General features: G+C 38.8%; 1 protein-coding gene across 1 annotated transcript in view; it reads left to right on the plus strand.

The window, feature by feature from the left end:
• The window catches only part of s1pr2 (sphingosine-1-phosphate receptor 2), a 30,792-nt gene extending 11,212 nt beyond the window's left edge, over nucleotides 1-19,580 (plus strand). Inside the window, exon 2 of the mRNA XM_088330334.1 lies at nucleotides 14,803-19,580. Coding sequence (XP_088186460.1) covers nucleotides 14,909-16,024 — 1,116 coding nt within the window. The 5' untranslated portion in view covers nucleotides 14,803-14,908 and the 3' untranslated portion in view covers nucleotides 16,025-19,580. The remainder of the gene's footprint in view (nucleotides 1-14,802) is intronic.
• Nucleotides 19,581-25,256: the final 5,676 nt, after the last annotated feature.

The raw sequence follows: 25,256 nt of genomic DNA on the forward strand, positions 1-25,256 counted from the left end.
AGACACAGATGTTACATATGTTTTTGTTTTTTTAATCTTTAACATGTTCTTGCGCTGTGAGAAGCTTTTTTGCGTCCCAACCAGAGTAAGATCAAGAGCTATTTGGGGGTCAACACCACCTCCTTCTTATTTACACTTCCTCTTTAGGGTCCTGCCTGTCATATCTCGGTACAGACCTTCTGACAATAACTACAAAGGTCCAAACTCAGATCTTTGAATTCTAGATGGAGTAGAACTTGCTCCTTTGCCTCCACCCCTGTCCGATTTTGGTAATGATGTCGGAATCAACAGCCACTAATACTAATACAATTAAATCTTATGGTCGTTACAAATAGAAGGTTTTTTTTTTTTAGGTCACGAAGTAAAAGGTCAACATAAGGATGTTGGGTGTGTTCACGATGAGTGTGTCTATGGTTGACAAATCACTTAGATGTCGCATGTCACACCGTCTGCCTCTGATTGGCTGTTCACCGCCAACTGTGGTGTTTATGAAATTGGGGGCAAAAGATAGGAGCAGAACATGTTTCACATACTACCGTTAAATCAAAAAGATTGTTTTACAGATAATAAATCCCCCTTCAGGTTTTTGAATTTATTTGCTCACCAAAACAGCAGCACTGTACACAGACTGTAATTTTGATGAAGGCTCTCATTTGAGTTTTTGTCAGTGAGTGGTTGTTGATGTTTTCATACAAATTGATATTCAGTGATCGGGGTTTGGGTTCCTAAATGACCCATGATAGGTAAATTCCCTAAAGAAGAATCATTTTTTAAATTATTGTTATTATTATACAGTACCATGAAATACTCTATTTTACACCAAAACCCAAGAACAAACAGCTTTTACTAGGTCCAGTACTCTATCATACCTGACAACACTACTGCTTTACTACTGCTTTTTGCCCCTTAAAACCTAAAAAAAATCTAATGCTTTTCTTAAATGAAAACAAATGAATACAATCTTGATTTGAGACTAGTATTTTAGTCTATAGCAATACTTTGTCTTTGTGCGTGAAACTGCTCAGACAATCGCATCAGAACTCTGTTTTCCGGTTTAAACAATCATATGTTATTGTTTTAATTTTATATATATTTAGAGGATTGTGGTTTGCGCGTGAAAATAGAGTGCACGATAAAATTTAAGGTTGGCGTGTACGCTGTTTAAATGTTATTTTGTTTGTTTGTTTGTTTTTTAAAAACATTAGGCAGAGAGCCTGTTTAGACAATCCGAATGCAGAACACAATGCATGATGCAAATCCGTGAAGTAGCAAATTTGTCAGAAAATAAACTGTGTTATGATGCTGATGAAATACTGTAAACAAACACAGGAATGTTGGTGCCCTGGAGGGCTGTGTCCCCGTTATCAGAATTTGGTTGAATGTGTTGAAATCAACACTTGTAATGGTGTTGAAATTGCGGCTGTAATGGAAATTTGGCCTCTTTTGGAGTATTCAATTTCAGGAGAATTATGAGATTTTAAGATTTTATTTTCTCATTTTGGTGCATCCCTTTCAGCAGAATGTGTGCAGCAGGGCATGTAAAGAAGATGTGTCACTTAGGGTACATGTGGGTTACGCGTTGTTATTTTGGTCCAATTTACAGACTGTAGACTAAACCAGCTGCACAGTGCGGGCTCTTGATCCCTTCTGCATCACTGGGGTCATACGATGCTCATTCTGGAAATCCCATTGTTTGATGCTTGCTTATAAACCCTTTGTATCGACCGTGGATCAATACGATGGAAAAAAAATCCAGCACACGAATGGAGCCTGAGGGTGGAGACGCTGGGTGATGGTGGCCACGTGCCAGCAGATCATCCCAGCGTTTCCTGTTTGGTTCATGCACAGGAGACAAGTATGTCAGCACTCTTGTTGTTTGAAAAATCAATGTTCGCCCGGCCCAATTAGGATTTAAGGGGCAGTGGTGTTCGATTTTGTGCTATGCTTTTGAGATTGCTGTTTTTTTACATTTAGAGTGAACCCCAAAGGGCCATCAATATTATTAAATTTAAAATGTTATATTAATATGAGTAGGGATGTTCAATACCCTGTTTTTCTAGACCAGGGGTCTCCAACGTGGTGCGCATAGACACCAGATAGCCACCTAAGAGCACCTGAGTACCCACAGACCGGTTATGAAAATAGCTAACAGGTAATGTGATTTGATAGGAAACTTGAATTCTAATTGGCATCACGTGATCAGTGCCTGTTAACGCAATGTTTCAGTGGTTGACTGTGCTTGTTTGAACCCTACTTCTAATAATTAAAACCTGGTAATAACATGATAATAACATTGTAACAAAATCACAATTTGCTATCTGAGAAATGTATTTCAAATTAGTAGCCTTCAGTATCAAAAAAGCACCTCTCAGGTTCAAAAGGGTAGGTGACTCCTGTTTTACATCAATACTAATACCACACACCAATAATATTTGTTCATAAACATAACTACCCTGTGAAAAAACTGACTTATATTTTTAAAGGGGAACCTTAAAATCCCAACATGATGTTTTTTCTTTCATATGGCATTTTTATTCGAAATTTACCATTCATTTAATCGCAGAATTCTGGTTGGTTTATGGCCAATCGAAGGTGGCCACAGCGCTTAACAATACCTTAAAGAGGCATTACGGATTATTTCATGTCACTTAGTGGTGAAAAAAAACAGCATCATTCATAAGGGGAAAAAAACCCCATATTGATCTGAATAACATGCAGAAATTGATGAACTATCGTATAAATATGTATTTTATGAAGTACTCATAGGTCAAGAAATTAATAATGATTTTACTTAACATGAGCCTCACCGAAAGGGAGCTTACACGATTGTCCGCCATCTTGCTAATACAGTACAGTAATCCCTTGCTGTATTGCGGTTTAATTAATGCATTTTGCTACTTTGTAGATATTCATCAAACATTGTGTTCTGAATCCTGATTCGCCAAACAGAGCTAGATGCTTTTTATGGCCAACAAAGGTGAACTTCTCGAACCGCGAAACTTGCCCTTGCCGGCGCTATCTAGTGGCTCCCTGGTGCTTGTTGATAATAGAATAATATATGGTTTCTGTAAGTCAGAACCGAAATATAAATTCACTTTTCCATAGAAAAATATTTTAAAGATTATTATTTGACAGTACAGAAGTTATTTTCGGGAAAAAAAAACACCCAAAAAATAAAATGATGTTATTTGTTAAACAAATACTTGAGGCTGTAAATTGTGTTTCTTCTTGAGTAATAAATATTTTTTTATTTCACGCCAAAAACGAGTGATTACCCACCAAAACTAAAAACTTTGTAAAAGGCGGGGCAAAAAAGACGAAAAAAATGTGTGGTTTGGTCACTTTCACTCTCTGTAATTTGTATACTTCCTTTTATTTTTTAGCACTCATTATTGGTTGCACTGCACAGTACAGCGACAAATAGTGGTCAAATATCAAGTGACCCTTTTTGGCACTTATATACTTGGAATTGGTACTTGCCCCTGCCTAATCATGATTATTTCTTCATTTTCATGTGAAAAAAAGTTTCAATGTGTTTATTTAAAGTAATTGTACATAATTTGAAACTCTGTCACTGTCTCCCACCATTTCCTGGCTTAGAGTCATTATGGCAGCCTCAGTCAGCCCATTCATAATGCGTGTGCAAGTACAGGGATTTCTTAGACGCGCTCGAATAAACTCTTTCTCATCTTTCTTGTGTTGGAGGACTTTATTAGAAGGAGCTTTTTCCTTATTTTCACAGATTTCATTCTACACTGACAAAAAAACTGTAGGGAAGAGCATAACGTCACTTTAAGCACTCCCCCTGGCCCTTTTCCTTTAACATATTGTGTTCTGCCCCGTACAGCTCTGATATAAGTAGAATAAAAGCAGATAGGAACAATAGAAAACCAAGCATAGAGCTCCTTTAACTCAGTTGAGCATCGTTAACACATTCTTAATAGGGAAAATATTTAACTTTCAACTTTTTAAAGACACCTGGAACCCAACCTTTCATAAAGTTCAATTATTACAAGACTGAAACCCCATTGACATTGATTGATATTTTCAAGAGGTTATTTTTCTCCATTTTAGTACTATGTAACCTTTTGAACAAGATATTTTGTCAAGTGTGTTGAAAGATGTTGCCAAAATGTGTTACAGGATGTTCGTTCCAAACCACAAACGTCTCTGGAGTCACCAAACAGTTGAACTGTGTAGCGCAATCAAGGTTTTCCTGAAATGGGAACGAAAATAAAGTTTTGTAGGTGCACAATGCATGCCCTGTGTTTAAGTCATTCAATGACATAATATAAAAATGAGGATTCAGAAGCATTATCCCTTAGTGCCAAAATGTAAAAATATGTTTTTCTTGTTTAATTTAAAAAGCAAAACAAAAAAAAACGAAAGGGTTTGGCGCTGCTCATCACTAAGTATTAAACCTCTGGGAATAATTTCAGTCTAATAGATAGCCATTAGATGGCAGGATTGTTTTTGATCAAATCTTTGTCCACACATCGAGGAAGCCCCGACAGGCTTGTGTTGCGTCCTGTATTCAGCAATTGCGATTGTGTAGGCGGCCTCACGTGGTTAGTAGGTGTAGTGTATGTAGGTGGCCCCCTATGGTGAGTATGCGTGGTCAAGCAGTTTGGTGAGAGTAGCAAGGCATGGACTACAGCATATGGCTCTTTTCATGAGTAAATCTGGCTTGAAGAAAAAAAAGGTACTTGTTGCACATTTATCTGTGACGTTTTTAGGTTGGGTAAAAATATCCTAATCTTGGTACATGCAAAGCCGAAGCAACACTGAGACATCTCATGGTTCAGACCAATATATATTGGACACATTCTTAAAAGTCAGGGTGTCACACCAACATACCCCTGGAGAGCGGCTATGGCGTTTTATTTTTTTTACAAAATTTTCTGATGTTGTGACTCTTCCCCCCCCCAAAAAATCTAATCATATTAGCTTTTAGGTTCCCGACCCCTGGACAAGAGGTAAGATCGGGCCTAATAAAATTCCATCCCAACCCAACCCGGCCTGCTGGTACTAAAGCCTGAAACAGCCCGAGCTCTGGAGAAGGAGGAGCGGTCCTCTTCCAAGCATGAGAGGGGGATAGAAACCTTTGCGCAGATCTTTCACAAAGAAAAAGAAACAATGACAAATGGATCATATTAAAAGTCAGGTAGAAAAAAGGCTGGCACAAACCGAAACGTAATGATTTCTCAACCTCAGGCTTAAGATCTTACCTCTAGCATTGACTAATGTGCAACAGAGGTTCAACAGAGCTTTTTCCTTTAAAGAAAAAGATGACAAAGTCCCATCGTCATTGTCTGTTTGGAGAGGGATGAAGTTTCGTGCACGCCCGAGGGAACAGGATCGTCATGGTGACTTAATTCGTGTGATCACTTCACAGGAAACATGGGGCGCTGAAAAGTTTTTGCAAAGTTCAGGCATAGGTTCAATGTTTTTTTAATAAAATGTTATTTTGGAAGTAAAGTTTCCTTGTGTTTATGGAAAGCATTTTTAAGATATTGGAGGTATCATAAATAAATACAAAAAAGAAAAATTTCTACTTGAAATGCATCCTCTCACATTGAGCTGTTTTTCTCAGAAGTTTTCTTGGAAACAAGCATTTTCAAGAAACATAGCAACCCTAACGCTAACCCTAACCCTAACCCTAACCCTAACTGTTGTTTACTAAACAATGTTAATAGCTAGAAACGCTCTTTTTTCCAATCAAAGATGAGGCTTCATGCTTTTTTTCTGTAGGCCTCCAAAACTAAGTCAAAATGGCAAAAAGGATTTGGCGCCAGAATTTCTCACTTGAGAGAAACGTTTGGCATCAAATGAGTTAAGATGAGAAAGTGCCTGTGTTTTAGGAGGCGGCAGGTAGCAGGTGGTACATTCCTAATTGGAGCTTATCAGGTGTTTGTAAGGGAAGGTGGGAGAGAGGGGGAGGGGGGTAAAAAGAAGAAAAAAATGTGGCTTTTGTGCAGCTGTCACTGGAAAGCTCGACCTGACGGGATTAAGACAAGCATCAGCTTTCAGCATAATATTGAAAGTTTAGATGGCGTGCACCAGGAATGAGTGCCGAGCGACTGCGTCTGTTTTGTTTTCATCAGTCGGTCACTTGTCCTAACACGCCGCGCCCGCTTGCTCACGACCGTGACGCTTTACCTCGGCTTTTTTCACCCCGAATCCAGACGGCGTGTCGCGTTGTTTTGACTTTTTATTCAATCTTCTAGGCGGTGGCACGTATCCGGCGAAACAAAACACGAAAAATGTACAGTTAAAATAAGGGAGAATATGAGACAACTTGGAATGCATTCACTGACTTCTTTTAAGCCTTGCTTTAGCTAAATAACGACAGTCTTTCGCCACTTTTAAACATTGAAGGGACACTGTGTAATACGTTACCACTGGATATCTTTGTTCTGTGTAGTGCATTGGTTCTCAACTGGTTTGACTTAAGGACCCACCATTACACCCTATGACAAACTGAAACCCAAATCAGGAATTTATTCCCACTTCTCAAATGCATCCCATGAAAGGATTGTGGGGTTTAAAGTAGAGTTCATAGAATATATTCACCAAGCAAAATGGCCAGCAAAACCAAAAGTACTTCAAGTACTGTTTATAACTCACATATGAGCCAACATATACATAAGCGACCCCCTAAAACAGCTTTAAAATAGCCAGATACTAAAAGAAATTGAGAATAATGAAAATTGAGAGATGAGATGAGACACCGTGTACCTAAAAGTCCTTAATTATTTATGTAGTAAATAAAGACTATTATACTGGTAATAAGCTAAATATATAACATGTTTACTGTAGTTTTCAGCAGCACTTTAAAAGCACTTCATTAATGTAATGATTACAAAAAATGGCCCAAAAATTCGTGTCTTTACTAATTGTCACGGTTGCCATGGCGCCCAATTGGCCCCGCCCATGTGCTGCCGCTGCAGCTTGTTGACAGATTGGCTTTTTTTTACCCTGACTCACGCCTGTCCCATTTTTGCCCCTGTTTGTCTCCCGCTTTGACCTGTTTTGATCTCGGCCACGTCTGCTCTCCCGTCCTGGCTTACGACTCGTTTCTGACCCCGACCACGACCACGTCTTGCTCTCCCAGTCCCAGTTTTCCCCCCCTGACTCGCTACGGAAGATCCACTTCCATGTTCAGATCACAAGCCGAGTACGAGAGCGAACACCGGAACGTGGGCGCACCTCTTTCCCGTTCCTTCAATAAAACTTGTGGTAAACGTTACGCGAGTGGGTCCTGCTTCCGTTCTGGTCCTGACACTAAAACATAATGCACGTTTATATGACAATTTATGTATTTTTGCTTATTTTTCAAGTCAATATTGTGGTTTTTTTGGGGGGGAGTTTGACGAGTGAAGGTTTTTTTTTACCACAAGGAGGCGCTAAATATACAAAATGTGCCTACAATATAGTTTATTTAAAATGAGGGCATACGTTCAGATGAGATTCGGACGAACATGCAGATTTCTCGAATAATTCTTAATGTCAGGCTGATGATTACCTTTTGGTATGAGGGTGTCCAAAAGTAGGTTAGGAGATCAATAAATCAAGTGAAAGGTTTTCAAGAGAGGGTTTGTGTGCTCATATATGTCTGTAAATAAACCGGTGCTACAGATTTAGTACAGAAGCCAGCTTGGTGACAGAAGGACCTGGGAGCTGTCATGTAAGGACCAGCTGGAGATGCATGAAAAATTATGCAGTTTAAAGATTAGATCAAAGTATGCTCAGTAATTTAAAATAACAAGGCTGGGTGGTAAGGCCCGAAAATTAGTTTGGATTTCAGATTTTTTTGCTTTTAAACAATGAACCGAGTTTTTTTTATTAAAAAAATACATACCTTATGGAAAATGTTCTTGTCCAAAAAAAAATGCTTATTCCTTATGCAACATCTCCCCCCTTTCAAAAATAACTATTTCGTAACTATCAACTGATAGTCAGCAAAGGCTTTTGCTAGTACATTCCTATCCTCGATTTCACGATTTGTAAATTTCAAAGTTGGTGATTTTATAATGACAAATTTACTTAATCAAGGCCAGGCATTTCTCCCAAATGGGAAGAGCAGGTGCCAGCCAATTTCAGCCATTTTGAGTCATTTCTGAAGAAAGCTTGATAGGACATTTCAAAAGAAAGCTTGAAAACTTATCTATCATTAAAAAAATGTATGTTTCTAACCTTTACCATTAAAGTCTCTTGATAAATACTTGTTTTACGTGAAAACGTATTTTGTGAAAGGATGCCTTTCAAGCTGAACTTTCACTTCCGTGCGTTTTGTTGGGGGGATTTCCGATACCTAAATATCTAAATAATGGCTTCAATAAACACAAGGGCACTTTGCTTGCAAAACAACAATTTTTTTTTTTGCAAAAACACTGAACTTATGCATAACCTTTCTAACTTTTCCTGTGAGGTGATCATTTCGTTTACTATGGTGATCGTGTGACCAGATGATTATGATGGGACTTAGCGTTAACTGTCCGTATTCAACCATATCTTTGCTACTCCTACCATACTACTTCGCTACGCCTACTCGCCCAATGGGGCCACCTACACACTCTCAATTGCTGGATACAGGAAGCAACACTAGGAAGTGGGAGCTTCCTTGATGTGTGGACAAATATCTGATCAAAGCCACTCCTGCCATCTAATGGTGATTTGTCATGGTGAAATCATTCCCAGAAGCTTAATACTTACCAATAAGTCACACCTATCCCCCAAATCACCCATCCTACCGATCCTCACAAGTATAATATGCAAATTCGGGTTTGGATCCGGCTCAGTCCCTCAAAATCAAGTGAATTGGTCGGGCTCAAGCTGGTTCGGGCTTTAACATCCAAGTGCTATGGTCAGGATTGATTTTTTTTTTTTTTTTAGCCCCGATCTTACCCCTACTTCAGATGCTAGCTTCTCCTCAATCTGATTACCCGCAAAAACTCTGGTGAAAACTTTGTTTCTTAAGGAGGGTCTGTGAACTGATTTTATCTCACTCTTGGATCTGGAATCCAAAACTAATCTCATTTGTTCTCTATCGCATGACCCATAATCTGGAAAGGACTGTATGTACGTGGTTACAAAGTTTGTTTTGTTTATTGCTGTTACCATGACAGACTTGAAAATCAGACTCTCACAATTTTAGCGCAGATATGGTTGTCTCTTGAGTTATTTGTCACTTATAAACCACACTGTCAAAGTAGTGAGCACACACATTTTTAGACATGTTAGGTGGGGGTGATGCAATTTAACAATTATATGTTCAAATTCAGTGGTAATGGCTTAACTGGAAGCTGATGGCCATGCAGTACCGCTCTCAATTGGTGAATTGAATCACTGGCGTCTGAAAGAACGAAACCTAATGTGATTGGGCCGTTGCAGCTGGCACACATGCTCAGTCTCAAGCTCTTGTTCATTTCTATGAACACAGCTCGGAGACTGATGCCGACTGTCTGACTAGACTAGACTACTACTAGATATTTGCAGCTGTAAATCCGCTCGGGCCGGCCCTCCAGATGCAACGTGAGCTTAACTGCCAAGTAAGCGGAGGCTTTGACCACCGGACGCCATGCTCAAGGAATTTATTGTTCTTTGTAGCTGGACACGCTGAGCTGGTTATGGCCTGTCAAGGCTGCAGAGCACCTGTGCTTTTCCCAGGCACACAAAGAAATGTCCCTGATTTTGGGCTTTTGGGATTTTTTGGATACTTAAAAGAATTGCATTCCAATGACAAATTGTTTAACAAATATGCTCTTACTGATATAACTCTCCTTTTTTTCCCTCGTATTGATTACAACAGTCTTTATTGCCTTACAATGTTACTATTCTAGTTTGCGATTGTAGTCAGTGTTGGGTGCGTTACTAAAAAACAGTAATTAGTTACAGTTATTAGTTTCTTCATAAAAAGTCATTCTGTTACCCCCTAGCAAGTAACTATCTAGTTGCAAATTACTGTACGTATTCGCATACAAACAACCCCATATTACTTCTTTAAAATAGCCATATAATAAAAAAAACGTGTACACCAACCTGTGGAAGTGGCGAAGCCTTCATACTTCTTGGTTTGTGCAATCTTGGGAGCTTGCAAGAGAACACTTCAAAATGTATGTCTTTTTTGTCTCTAAGCTTCAAGCTACTCAAATATTTCCTCCATTTCTTGATACTGTCTGAGACGTTTTCTTTTTTTCACCAGGCATGGTCTATTACAATTTTTTTTAAAGACCGAAATTCAGCAAACTTGTACCGCTTCTGTTCTCAAGTTTTTCCCATTGATTTTCTTGTTCCTTTAAAAGCTATGCTCCCTGCCACCTACTACCTATCATTTGCTACTAGTGACACACAACCAAATATGCACATATAAACTTACCTTCTGATTTCAGTATTTTATTATATAGTTGTAAATATGGCTTAGATGTGAGTAAATATGGTAGGGAGAATAGCTCCCTAGGGAGAAATTCAGCATTTTCTTATTCTCTGCCTGATCGTAACTGTATTTAATTGTACTTTGGACGTAAGTATAAACCCGCCCACTCTTCTTTTATGTTTCTGGTCATTTGAGGGTTGTATGTGACATTGTGAATGAAATACGAAAAGTCAGCACTCAGAGGTCAATATAACTCATGATCTGCTTTTAAACGCCATGTTGTAACGAGAGTTGCGTTATAAAACTGTATTATAACGCATTACAGTACTTGTTAGCGAGAAAAGTAACTGCGTTCCAGGAACACGTTCCTTTGGAATGCAAAAGTCCCAACACTGGCTATATTTAAAAAAAAAAGAGAAATCTCACATATTTTTAAGTTCTAAAATTGTTCACTGCTGTAATATATTTATACAATGGTAATCCCCAGTTATGAATGTGTTGAAAATCGCTCATACTCTATTTGCAGTCTTCTTCTCTATTCATGCTGTCAAACAACTGTGGTAACGATTCGGTTCAAGGAAGTCTTGTTAATATATTAGAATGAGTGTTCGACAATAACTTCACTGGTTGATCACATTTTTCGTTGATAGCGCGGTCCAAGATTTGGTCATACTCTTTTTTCCCCACATTTTCATTTTTGTTTTTTTTCTATAATTTCTAGCATACAAATAAATATGACATTTTTCCTCTTTTTCTTATTTTTTCCTTCTTTTCCTTCCTTTTTTCTAATTGTCTTTGTATTCTTTTGATTCTTCTAGCCTTTTGCTTATGTTTTCCCTTTTATATTGTTTATTTTATTCTCTCTTTTTGTGTTAATATTTTTTTGTCATCTGTTGTTTTTGTTTTCATTGTCTTTTTTCCTTTTTTTTAGCTGTTTTAATCCCCCTAAAGTAATTTATTGCATTATATTACTGAATATGTTTTTGATATATGGATAAAAGCAACAAAAACGACCTGAAGAAGAGTATGGGAGCTGAAAGCCCTGACTCTTTTTAGTGAGGCGAGCTGAAAGAGACGCTTCTCAAAAAAGATACGGCATTCCGATCACTACGAGTTTATTTGAGTAACTGATAAATTCTGCAAAAACGCACCACCACACTCACCCGAAGACACACAGATGACAGGCAGAAGGTGCAAGAGAATTTAAATGTGTTTGTATTTCTTTTCCTGGCTTTTTCGGCTCCAACTTTTTGCCCTCCATCGGATCTGACTCAAATCATTCGCGCTGTTCTGTGTTCATTTTACCGCTACAGAAAAGAAATGGTGGTAGGCCAAACCAACTTAAAATTTGGGAGGGGAGAATTCCCCCATATAGTAAAACTCATTTCATCTGTTACGTTGGGGTTGTGCTAAATGTGGCCAAATAGCTGACTAGTTAACTTGATGTGAGCTGTCCCTTCGGGAAATCTCCCGTTTTTCCCAATTAGCAACTCCAGCATTGCTCTTGTGGATGAATTAGTTGCAGTGTGAAGACCCAAGCTGTCCAAATCATGGTGGGTGTAGCTTGTGTTGTTAGTGAAGATTATGTAGCATCATGCTCCCAGATGCGTGATTTATATTAAAAAGATAATAAACAGTTTTGGCATCACAGTATTGTGTGTATTTAGCTTAAAACTTATAATGTAGGCAATAAAAAAATGTTATGGCAGATTTATTTGTGGTTTGTTGCCTTTCATTTGTTATCACAGAGTACTCACAACAAATAACAATGTTTTTCCTTGGGGGACTTTGTACATCCACGGATGTGCTGGCATTTGTGCGCACGTCCATTCGGAATCCTGCCATCATGTCTAGATGCCGTTCCACATGCATGCACGTTGTGTGGCTTTCGCTCTCCCTCGCTCACTTCTTTTTCTTGGTCTCTGTAGAATTACGCTATCGCAAGAAAGGAGTTGCGAGAAGCATCAGTGTTGAATTACCTCTTGCGCACATGGATCGTGTTACTTCTGACAGCTCTAAAGCTGCCAGCTCCCTTCAGATTGTCCGTTTGTTGGCATGCAGTTTTTCTTTTTTATATAATGCTCAGTTGACAGATTTCGACTTTTGACGGAGTCAGAGTAATATTCAATGTATTTCTAATTGTGCGATCATAAAACTTGACACCATAGGTTCAAAGTTCACATACGGATTGTACAGCAGTATGCTTATTTCTCAAGCTGACATTGGATACTTCAAACATAAGTGAATAATAACACATGCATTTATCTGATGGTGTGTATTAGAAGCTCGAATGCTCATAAACACAACATTACAAAACTTGAAATAAATCCATCAGAAATAAAGTCTGCCTTTGCAAAGCTAAAACCGATCTTTGTTTGTGTTTTTAATATTTGAGGTTGGCTGCCTTTTTTGTACTAACCAGTTAACTATTCTATTATATTTCTGTCGGTTTACGTATTTATTATAATATTTAAACTAAAAATATTCAAAATGTTTGGGAAAATACCCCTTTAATCAAAATTGTCCTATTGTCCTAAAGATCTATGCATCCATGAAACTGACTTTCTATTACTGCATGTACATGAACGAGTTCTTAATCCCAATCCGTTGAAGGCGGTGCTTCTCAATTAACTTCTCTCAGGACCCCTCCTAGAAAAAATAAAACAAAGCCCGACAGATTAATTTGATTTGAGGGACCAAGACCAAAGCAAACCTGATTTTTCATATTTTATTTGTGATGAATTTGGAGGAGTGTGATTTAGGCCGAATTTTGGGTCGGGCAGGGTTTAGGCTCCCATCCCAAGATCTTACCACTTAGCGACAATGAGTATGTTTTAAAACGCACATCTTTTCCAAGCGGGGTTTGAAACAAAGCACAGTCAATCAGTTCCTTCCCAATTATATGATGCCAACAAGACTCGGTGGTTTCATGAAATAGGAGTCACAAAGCAAGATGGTTGTTGAGAATATTCGTCAGCCGGCACATTTACGCGGAAAAAAACTCAACGTCTTATCAGCATAATTTCTGGCGTCGTATCCATAAGTGACGCGTCACTTTTTCAGGCTTCATGCTGTACGCTGCCAACAGTTTAGACACAGTAATGTGCAGGTTATTCCTCGTCTCCCACCGAAGTTACTGTGACACCAAGCGCTACTTGTGATTCGTCTCTCTCTATATGTCTTCTCTTATCATTTATTCACATACTCTGTGCTATGTGCAACCCGCAGATGCTAGGTGTATGACAAACCCCTTCATCACTGAGTGCACATTCTGCCTATCAGATTGCCACTGCCCCCTAATGTAATGCACTTTATTCTAGGATACTTAAATAAAATGTTCCCTGAGGTCAAAAGTCCCCTTCTTGACAGAGCCCCACTATTTGAGAATAACTAGTTTAAGAATAGAAACTCACTTAAATGGATGGGAATACTTTCACTCTTAATTGCTCTGAGGCATACGCCATACATTTAGTGTTGAGGGAAGCAAGTTTTGAGTTATTGGAATTTCTTCAAGTATGTGAATAAATTGTTTTCCTTATGACTGATGTCCTCACATCACTTCCTGTCTGCAACCGATGATGAATTTTCCCAAAATGGTGCATTTCTTAAATAACTAATTATTCAGTTTAATGATATGCAAATCTGAGCGCCATGTTTTTACCAGAGCTGGCAGATTGTTTTCTATTTTGAATTTTTATTTAGCAATGGTGTTGGGAAAGATTTGTGAATTGATAGCTGTCTGAGTAAGGTGCCACAGTCTTCTTGTGATTAATGGCTATGCAAATAAACATGACTAGACATGATTGGCACACTGTCCAAGCTTGCTATATTCAATCACAACAAGGTCCCTGTCAACATTCTGCTGTGAATTTATTCAGAACTTTCAGGCTGTAGCGCAGGCTCACGTAGGCCAATGTCGAGGAAAATCTGAATGCTGTGGAAAGGTTTTATCCCAATAAGAATACCTTGTGTTGACAGCAGAGCATTTAGGACGAGCATTAGTGGAATGTGTCCTTCAGCCAACCAGAAAAGTCCTCTTTGTCCAGCTGGCAGCATTTTTCTCAACCCTTCGTCTCAAACGATCTACCTGAAGACAAGATCCACATCTGAAAACGGAAAAGCTACGTCCGGCGGAATATTTGATGCGCCTCCAAAGTACAATTTGAGATCTTTTACAAGCGATTGGATTATAGCCATGATACAAAAAGCATCAAAAACCTTTTTGTGTGTGGGCAGTAAGCCTTCTTTGCTGAAGAAATAATTGAAAATCATGATGTGACAGGTGATTTTGTCTCAGTCCTTGAGTCCACTGGGTGTTGTTAAAATGCTGAATGTATTGCGTGATATTCAAGAGCCATTTAGAGCAGCAAATTTCACATGTCAACATCTTCTTCAACAATCTAACGTTGTCTTCTTTGTGTCTGCAGGTGACCCACATAGTGCTGCTGAGACGTGACTGTAGTACAGGCGTTTTCCCGACCACGGGATTTCGCTTTGGGCCCTTCCTTCTAGGCAATTGGCACGGCGGAGTGAATGAATCTTTGCCGTAAAGCCCCTGTGGTGAGCCAGATCGTCGCCATGAGGAGCAGATACTCCCAGTACTACAACCGGACTCTGATCCCATACTACTACGTGTTTGCCAAGAACATGACCATCGAGGAGCTGGAAAAGCGCTACGAAGACAAAAAGGTGCTGACAGACCCCAGCATCATCATTGTGGTTCTGTGCACCATCATCATCCTGGAGAACCTGCTTGTGCTTATCGCTGTGTGCCGCAACAAGAAGTTTCACTCGGCAATGTTCTTCTTCATCGGCAACCTTGCCTTCTCTGACCTGCTGGCAGGCTCAGCGTATATAGCCAACATCTTTCTTTCGGGTTCTCGGACCTTCGACCTCGTGCCCGTGCAGTGGTTTATCCGCGAGGGCACGGCCTTCATCGCCCTGGCTGCCTCAGTCTTCAGCCTGCTGGCCATTGCAATCGAGCGCTACATTGCAATCACCAAAGTCAAAGTTTACGGCTCCACAAAGACATGTCGCATGTTCCTGCTCATCGGAGCCTGCTGGGTGACTTCCATCTTACTGGGCGGTCTCCCCATCATCGGCTGGAACTGCATCGACAACCTTCCACAATGCTCTGCCGTGCTGCCGCTCTACTCCAAAAAGTACATCCTTTTCGTAGTGACCATCTTCAGCTTGATCCTGCTCTCCATCGTCATCCTCTACGTGAAGATCTACTTGATCGTGCGCTCCAGCCACCAGGAAGCCACAAACTCCCCCGCCTATGCCCTTCTGAAAACGGTCACCATCGTGCTGGGTGTCTTCATCATGTGCTGGCTACCCGCCTTCACCGTCCTTCTCCTGGATTCGTCCTGTGCTATTCAGTCTTGCCCCATCCTGCACAAAGCCAACATCTTCTTTGGCTTTGCCACGCTCAATTCTGCGCTCAACCCAGTCATTTACACACTGCGCAGCAAGGATATGCGCAAGGAGTTCCTGCGTGTGCTGTGCTGCTGGGGGGTGTTGCAAAGTGGCAGGCCCACTGAGCGCTGCCTAGTGCCGCTCAAGAGCTCTAGCTCTCTGGAGCATTGCACACACAAACACGAACACCAGACCACACCCATCATGCAGAACTGCACCACCTGCGTGTGACCATGACCAAAACAAGAGGGCTTATGCAATGGCGTGAGATCAAACTGCGGCTGTGTTGCGATGTGAGTCAACTTTTGAACACAAAGGAGAACTCCATTTTTGGGAGCTTCGGAAATGTGAAAGTGTTCCTTTTTTATGTATGCTTTTTCTTCCCGCTACCAGGCTGGATTTACACTGCATGATACAATTCTAATTGCTCTTTTTACCTGCAATTTCAAGTCAATTAGATGACCATAGAGTTCTGAGGTTGATGGTTTAGGGTTGCATGACCTTGTGAGGCTTTCTGAAGTAGTCCAAGTTTTGCCCATTTTGGTTCGATTGAAACTATTAGATATGGTAAAAAATATGTAATAAAGTATTTCCTGATACCCAAAGTTTATGTTAAAATGCTTGATTGTTGTTGTTTTTTTAACTTGGCTGAAAGCAATCTAAAAAAACTACAGATTTATATTGCAGTTAGTATCAAGGACCAAAAAATGATTAAAAAAAAAAGTATATGGCCCCATTAATCAGTCATCAGATTTCTATTGAGTTGGTGATGCCTTTCACAGAAAATGCAAGTTGATCGGATCTCAGTTTAGGATATACCATCCCTCTGACCACAAATCAAATGGCATGAACAGTGGCTTTTTTGTGACCATTATTAAGCGCAACAGTAAATCTTCCTCAAATGCAAAGCACAATCATATTTATATTGGTTGAAAATCTCAGTAAAATGTAAATGTCAGTCAATATAAGCCCAATGTTTTCACCTTATCCAGACTTGAATTGCTAAAGAATACACATTCATGCAAAATTCCACAAATACAGTGGTTCCTTGAGTTATGCGTTTACTGTATTTTGTTGAGTGAATTCAAAATATTAATTTCCCTAAAATTAATAGATTTCATATCAATCTATACCTTGAACCCCAAAAAGAAACAAAAAAGAAAAAAAGCACTCGATAATACAATATATATTTAAAAAGGGCACTGAGTGCTACTGAAAAGAAATTGAATGAATAAAAAGTTTGTGAATTATTATGTATTGCTGCAATTACTCATATTTCATACTCTCGTCATACTAACTCATTCAAAATAGAGAAGCACTTCCAGTAATTTTAGCAAATTACAAAGAATAGATGATTTTTAGTATTGTTTTAATAACTATCTTTCATTAAGAACTATTAAATCTAATCTAACAAATCTTGATGCTATTGTTTAGGATGCTAATGAGGTTTTGTTACCCGTTGTTTTAAGTACACTGTGTGTTATTCTTTTTTTCCGTGTTATCTTTTAGCTTGAACCACAATTTGTAGTGGCATTAAACGGCTAAATTCCCAAACTGCTGATTTTTGTGAGGTAACTTGAACCATCATAAAGTGCTCATCAAACCAAAGAGGAAAAAAGAGAAAAGGAATAACCAATATGAAAGAGCTCATAAAACCGGTCATTCGTAGCTCAAGGCACCACTGTAAATTCAATAAAACAATAAATCAGACTGCAAAGACATATACCATTAAATAGGCTTTACACATGCAACAGTGAATGTGTTATTTTTTTGTCAAATAGCCAATTACTAACATATGGAGGCCACTGAACAGATTTTAGTTTACTCCCAGTGAAATGAATTGGTGGGAGAGTCAATTAGGCCAGAAATGATGTCGTATTCATTATGAGTACTCCAATTAAGCCTCATTCAATTTCAGGTTGCCACTGTCCTTTATTGGAGTTGGTTCTGTTCTTCCTGTGTAATTTGGGGAGGCAAATGCACTGTGAGTGTAAAAAAAAAGCCAAATGCTGTAAAGACAGACGGCACATGTCATTGGAATCGAGCACTTGGACCTGCAGTGTAAATCCAGTCTTAGAAGCCAAAACGCAAAAGACATGCTCAATTCTGGTGTGATTTTCAACGCAAAGCTTTCAGCGGTGCACTTTGTAGCTTGTAGGCCAAGCTCCTGACACTTGACTCCTTCGCTAGAACTACATTCCTTGAAAACGGATGAATGAAAAGTAAGAATCTCGATGATGCTATTGTTGTAACACGAGCCATATGATTCTTATTTCTATGTGTTGCATTGTAATTGATGAAGATATAAACTCCTGTACGCTTCGAAGAAACAAAACTGAATACCCGGACTTGTTAGGCCTTCCCTTTTAGAAACCATTCCCCGATGCACGCCATGGGTTCAAAGCAGGGCTATATAGTCCCGTTATAATCTTACTTAGAATTCATTTAGGTAACCATAATCTGCTTCCTTGTAATACATGGAATTGTAGCTCATTACACATGTATGATGTATTCCAGCTTCCATCACTAACCCCCTTTTGTCCATGCCTTTTTTTTTGTAAAGTTGTGTATGTATATTTTAACAGCGTCTATTGGAGGGAACAAAACCTTTCCTCCAGAAATTTGATTTGACTGGTCATTTGTCACTACAGTGTTGTTAGCGACACCTCTATGTTCGCCGTCCCTCCTAGGGGAACTTGGCTGAATGGATGCATGAAGACGACGACAAAAGACAAGACAAAAAAAAAGAAGAAGAGGAGGTTTTGGGGCAAGGGTCCCGTGGTCGACAGTATTACTGCTCATCCTGGCTCACTGTGAAGTTCTACAGATTTTTCCAACTGTTTTGGTACGTTCCTCCGATAAGACTTTCTCAGAAATTCTCGAAACGTTTGAATGAGTTTTGAGAAATGACAAACTAAGTAACAAAACACTATGGAATACATGCAAAAGCTATTTGTCGTGCTAAATTCCTAGTCTATCGCTCAAAATTAATTTTCAGGCAAGCCAGTCTAATTTGTTAGTCATGTTCTCAATGGAACAGTTACTGTGTTGAAAGACTGTAACGCTGAAGATGGTTTCCATACATTTGGATAACAGTTGTAAGTTCCAACTTTGAGTGTAAGAGATTGATTGCAAGAGACTCGACTCAGTTTACACTTAAAGTTTTTACAACTTATTGAGAAACCATGTCATTGCACTACAGAAAACAAAGGACAGCTCAGAATATCATAAAGAAAAAGGAAAATTATGAATTTGAACATAAGACATTTAGCACAAATAAACTTGGGGCGTTGTCAGTATTCCTCATGTTGACGGGAGAAAATGGGACCCTGTGACGTTGCCTTGCCTGTCCTATGTAAAATAAAAATAAAATGTCATTGTGTATAACACAGTTTATTGTATCTCGCATCATTGTATACAATGTCATAGTAACTTTTAGATTACACGCCTGTTCTGTTGGCAAAAAGTCTGAATGAAGGACGGCACGGTCTCCCAACATTTGGTTGCACTTTTTTACCATCTTCTGTCTTTGTAAGGCCATGGCTGAGAACATGGTGTTCAAGTGTTACTCTAATCTAATCAGGAACTAGCCTATATCCTCTGACCCTTCTGCCTCGCCTCCCAAATCCCCCGCCACGCAGCCTCGCACCTCTTCTGGCTCTTCTTTTTACTGGCTTTTGACCCAGGTCTGGGTCTTCTCTAGCCCTACTGCATATACTTACTAGTTGACGGTAGTCAGATACAGCTTTGACCCATCACAGAGAATCAGTTGGACATTGGTTGATCTGATGCTATTTAATAGTGAGCAAAAGAGATTTACCAGGGGGAAAATTACCAATTCAAGACTGATTAAGAAACTAAGTAATGAAAGCTATTCAAAATGAACACACACATGTTGACGTATTCTGATTACGTGTTCAAACGTTTTGCATGTAAAGGTGTATGCAATGAACGGATGTGAATTGAAGAAGTTTTGAGGATTTCAAGTCCGAGCAGACAAACGAACTAAAGCAATTGATATAAACTGTAAAACAAGCAAATAAACAAAAATAATCTCCAAGTGTCTGGAGCTGTCGGCGCCCCCACTCAAAAAGAACTCTGTGAACGGATCTGGCTTCAAACACCCCGAGCCTGGGAGGTCTCGTCATCCTCATTCTCTATGACTTCCTTTTGCCACAGGAAGTCCAGTTGTGTCGGTTTATTCATTATGTCTGGTTCCTGATGCTCGTGATTATTCTTTCTTTGTGTTTGATTTTTTTTTTTTCTTAAATCAATACATAATTTTCACTCACACTCACACAACCAGAATAAATGATAAAAAAGCACTTTGGCAGCTTCAGTGATGTCGTTTTTCTTTCGTTTTTTGTTTTTGTGTTTGGGGTGAGGTCTTCGTTATGTGTATCACTATTGTCACATCACCCCAATATAAATATATGAACATGTATGTAAGTATGTATGTATGTACAGTTAATGTGAATGTTTATGTATGAAAATTGTCTTGTGTGCAATAGCATTTATGTTTGTTTTCTGTAGCATGCTCCATGTGTTCATTTGGTACAATCTGAAACACTAATGTAGGTACATTGTTTTTGTTTAATGTTTTTTTTTTTTTTTTTACAAAATGAATAAAATACTGAAGAATTTGAAGAATTTGGTTTACTTTAAATCGAAGTACAGGTGGTGCTGATACATGCCAATGACCATATAGAATAATAATTCTTATTCTGCCTGTCAGATAATTATGCTAATTTAAAGTATTAATTTTCTTGGGTTGCCTATTTTTTCCTAGATTTTGTTTCAATTTTTCCTATCACTATGTTTTTCATTTTTTTCTTTTACTAGTAAAATGATCATTATTTCAGGTAAATTAAAATATTACTAACTGTAGAATTTGAGTGTCATGTTTAAAAAGGGGGGAAAAGTGTTCTTATTAGTACTTTAGTTTGCGACTACATTTAAATACTCAAATAAGAACAATAACACAGAATGGGCAGAATGTTCACCCTATAGAACAAAGTTATTTGTATTATTATTATTATTATATTAGGGCAGCACGGCGGCGCAGTGGTTAGCACGTGTGCGGCACAGTTCAAAGTCTTGGGAACCTCCTGTGTGGGTTCAAATCCAGCTACGGGACTTACTGTGCGGAGTTTGTATGTTCTCCCCGTGCTTGCGTGGGTTTCCTCCGGGCACTCCGGTTTCCTCCCACATTCCAAAGACATGCATTTCAGGTGGATTGGCCGGTCCAAATTGTCCCTAGGTGTGAATGAGCGAGCGAGTTTTCTGTCCCTGTGTGCCCTGCGATTGGCTGGCAACCAGTTCAGGGTGACCCCTGCCCACTGCCCGATGATTGCTGGGATGGGCTCCAGCACCCCCGCGAGCCTACTGAAGATAAGCGATGCAGCTAATGAGATGAGATGAGATTATTATATTATCATTGTTATTATTATTATTAATTATATTTATATTAATCAATTCTGAATTTGTTTATTTTGCAGTGTCAGCTATCACTGTAAAACCAAGCATTTGGCTTGATACCAAGCACCAACTTGTAACCATTTTATCTTCAGAAATAACATGTTACATAAAAAATTGCCATTTCAGGGGGAAATGCTATAATCTAGTACAGGGATACCAGCTCCATATCCTTAGGGTTAAACACCTGCCCAGGGACTGAAAGGGCACAGGTTCGATCATTGGCCAAGTCATACTTAAGACCAATAACATTGATACCCATCACCTCCCTGCTTGGCACTCTGCATTAAGGGTTAGGATTAGGGGTCGTAAAAAAGAATATAACAAAGAAAATGTAGAGCAGGGTTTTTTTAATGTGGTGCCCCTAAGGACAGCTGAGGTGCCCGCAGACCTGTTCTGAAAATAGCTCAGCAGTGCTGGGTCATTTCAATTCCTAGTAATTTTTCTTTTATGTGGTTGACCGAGTCTATTTAACCCTACTCTTAATAATTAACTTGGTAATGACATAGTAAAAACATAATTATGTGCTAATGTGTTATTTTAGAAAAGCATATCTAACTGGGTGCTCTTTGTGATAATTAGTAACAAAAAGTAGCTTTCTGCTGGAAAAAGGTTGGAGACCCCCGTTTTAGTATATTGATCTTAAAATATATTTGGGGGGGGGTTGCAGATGCATTACTTCTGGAGAAAGAGATGAATTGGTATTAGTCAAAAGACAGAAAATACAATTTTTAAATGATGTCTGTCTTGATGTTTTCAATTTTTCAAAGGCAGCACTGACTGAAAGCAAAAGGAATGAGTTTTGGGGGTGTGGCGTTGACTGAAAACGTCCATTTGTAAGCTGGCTCATTTAATGAATGCACCCCTAGAGATGTTTTTAGGGTCTGGGAGAGACTGGGTCAAGGTTTGACATCCAGCAGCCCCAGGAGAGTTGGGCCTGTTTCCTGTCAGCCCTCCAAGATTCCGGGGTGGGAACAGTGACCGGATCAGCCCCTTGAGGCTGCAGCCACATTGCAGCATAAGAGTTTTCCTTGCAGAATGGGACATTGGACATTCAAACCTGTAAGCAGAAGCCACTTATGCGAACATCATCGAACCAGAAAGCACACTGGATGGAGAGACATATAAATGGATGCACTAGGATGTTAAATATAATATACAAATAAAGTTTATACAAAAATGATAATACTAGCTTATATTCGAAACATTTTAGTCAATAAAAGTTTGGGGATGTTTCCAATGAAATCAAATAAATTGTAACCTGGTCTCCCGTTCAGCGATAGAGTATTGCCACCTGATGGTGTTCCTGTTTACTACGTTTTAGAGTGAAATTAACGTCATGCAACTTGAATGGTACTATATGAAGCCTCCACCAGTGTAAAAAAAACCCTCACAATTTTGATCAATATTTGTACGAAGGGTATGAACTAAATAGTAAAATCCAACAAACTTAGATATTTTTTGTGAAATTCATCTGACTTGCTACTGGAAATGTAGACCAAACTCTGCCGCCATTCATGCGGGTTTGGGAAAGTCTGGACCAGACTGTCTTGAACATTGTATTCAAACTGCATCCTCCACAGGACTCCTTGAAGAGTCAAGACGGTTGAATGCCTTCTCTCAGCCCACAGAACTCAAGGTGACTACCATGCACCCTTGAGGTCCCTGTAGATGGGGTAGCACTGATGATGATGTGGTGCTGTTGGCTATCTCAAGCCATAATCTTCAACTCTAACTGAAGCTGTTTACAGTGTGAAGTGGTTAGGATGGAGATCAGCACCTCCGAGATTGAGACCATTGAGAAGGGTGCCATGCCCAACTCGGGTCAGGGATGAGATCCTTGCCCAGGTAGAGGAGTATCTTGTTGGTCTCGTTCATGAATAAAGTATCTATCTATCCATCTATCTATCTATCTATCTATCTATCTATCTATCTATCTATCTATCTATCTATCTATCTATCTATCTATCTATCTATCTATCTATCTATCTATCTATCTATCTATCTATCCATCCATCTATCCGTCCGTCCGTCCGTCCGTCCGTCCGTCCGTCCGTCCGTCCATCTATCTATCTATCTATCTATCTATCTATCTATCTATCTATCTATCTATCTATCTATCTATCTATCTATCTATCTATCTATCTATCTATCTATCTATCCATCTGTCTATCCATCTATCTATCTATCTATCTATCTATCTATCTATCTATCTATCTATCTATCTATCTATCTATCTATCTATCTATCTATCTATCTATCTATCTATCTATCTATCTATCTATCTATCTATCCATCCATCTATCCGTCCGTCCGTCCGTCCGTCCGTCCGTCCGTCCGTCCGTCCGTCCATCTATCTATCTATCTATCTATCTATCTATCTATCTATCTATCTATCTATCTATCTATCTATCTATCTATCTATCTATCTATCTATCTATCTATCTATCTATCCATCTGTCTATCCATCTATCCATCCATCTATCCATCCGTCCGTCCGTCCGTCTATCTATCTATCTATCTATCTATCTATCTATCTATCTATCTATCTATCTATCTATCTATCTGTCTATCCATCTGTCTATCCATCTATCCATCCATCTATCCATCCATCCATCTATCCGTCCGTCCGTCCGTCCGTCCGTCCGTCCGTCTGTCTATCTATCTATCTATCTATCTATCTATCTATCTATCTATCTATCTATCTATCTATCTATCTATCCATCTGTCTATCCATCTATCCATCCATCTATCCATCCATCCATCCATCCGTCCGTCCGTCCGTCCGTCCGTCCGTCCGTCCGTCCGTCCGTCCGTCCGTCCGTCTGTCTATCTATCTATCTATCTATCTATCTATCTATCTATCTATCTATCTATCTATCTATGAGTGAGGGGAAGATGGCGCAGGACATCGAGTTTTTACTTGCCCTCATGCACGTTTTCGATCAGGGGATGGTGTAATAATAGTCTGTAGACTGTACATCCATCTGAGACATCTTGGGATTAAGGGATATACTGAACAAAAAACGTGACTTGATTTAACCTTTGCTAAATTGACTCCATCACTTTGGGGATATGAGTATTTAGCGCGCCCTTGTGGACATTCTGTAAAAAAGGTGCTTGCAGATATAATAGTGCATAATTGAATTAAAGGATAAACTTTTATTTTCACACCTATTAAAAAAGTATGCAGTATACTTCAATTTGTGGGGTGTAACTGTGTTCTCTTAGGCTTAACTTTTGCACATTTTAGTATGTGTGCTTGAGGCAACACATGTGGTCACTTTAGAACAGGGGTCTCCAACCTTTTTGAGGTCGAGAGCAACTTCAAGGGCACCTTGATAACGCACTTAATGAATTAATTAATTGATTAAATGTTCTACCATAGTAATATATTCTATTATATTATATTATATTATATTATATTATATTATATTATATTATATTATATTATATTATATTATATTATATTATATTATATTATATTATATTATATTATATCATATTATATTATATATTACGTGATAACTGATTTTTTATTATTATTATAATTCTGAATGATTCAACAAGGTAATAAACAGGGTTGGGTAGGGTTACTTTAACTTACTTTCAATTACTTTTGGATTACTCCAATACCAAATATGCTAGTAAAAGACAAAAGAAACTAATTATGAATAAAATTACTAAATCTTGTGCAGGCTTGGGGAGTAACGGAATACATGGAACGGCAAAAATGATGTTGGCAAGCTGTTTGGATTTATTTTCATTTTGTTTCTGTCGCATTTTATGTTAGTTTTGCCGGAGATCAAAGCCAGAAGAGAAATCTTACCACGTGTTGTGAGTCATAATTTTATTCATATTTAGTTTTTATTTGTCTTTTATTAGCATATTTGGTATTGGAGTAATCCAAAAGTAATCAAGTTAAAGTAACCCTACCACACCCTGGTAATAAACATGCAATATTGATTTCTTTACCTTTTCAACTTTT

Source organism: Urocampus carinirostris, chromosome 1, assembly GCF_059441175.1.
Source record: "Urocampus carinirostris isolate Australia breed hairy pipefish chromosome 1, RoL_Ucar_1.0, whole genome shotgun sequence".
NCBI classification, from domain to species: Eukaryota; Metazoa; Chordata; class Actinopteri; order Syngnathiformes; family Syngnathidae; genus Urocampus; species Urocampus carinirostris.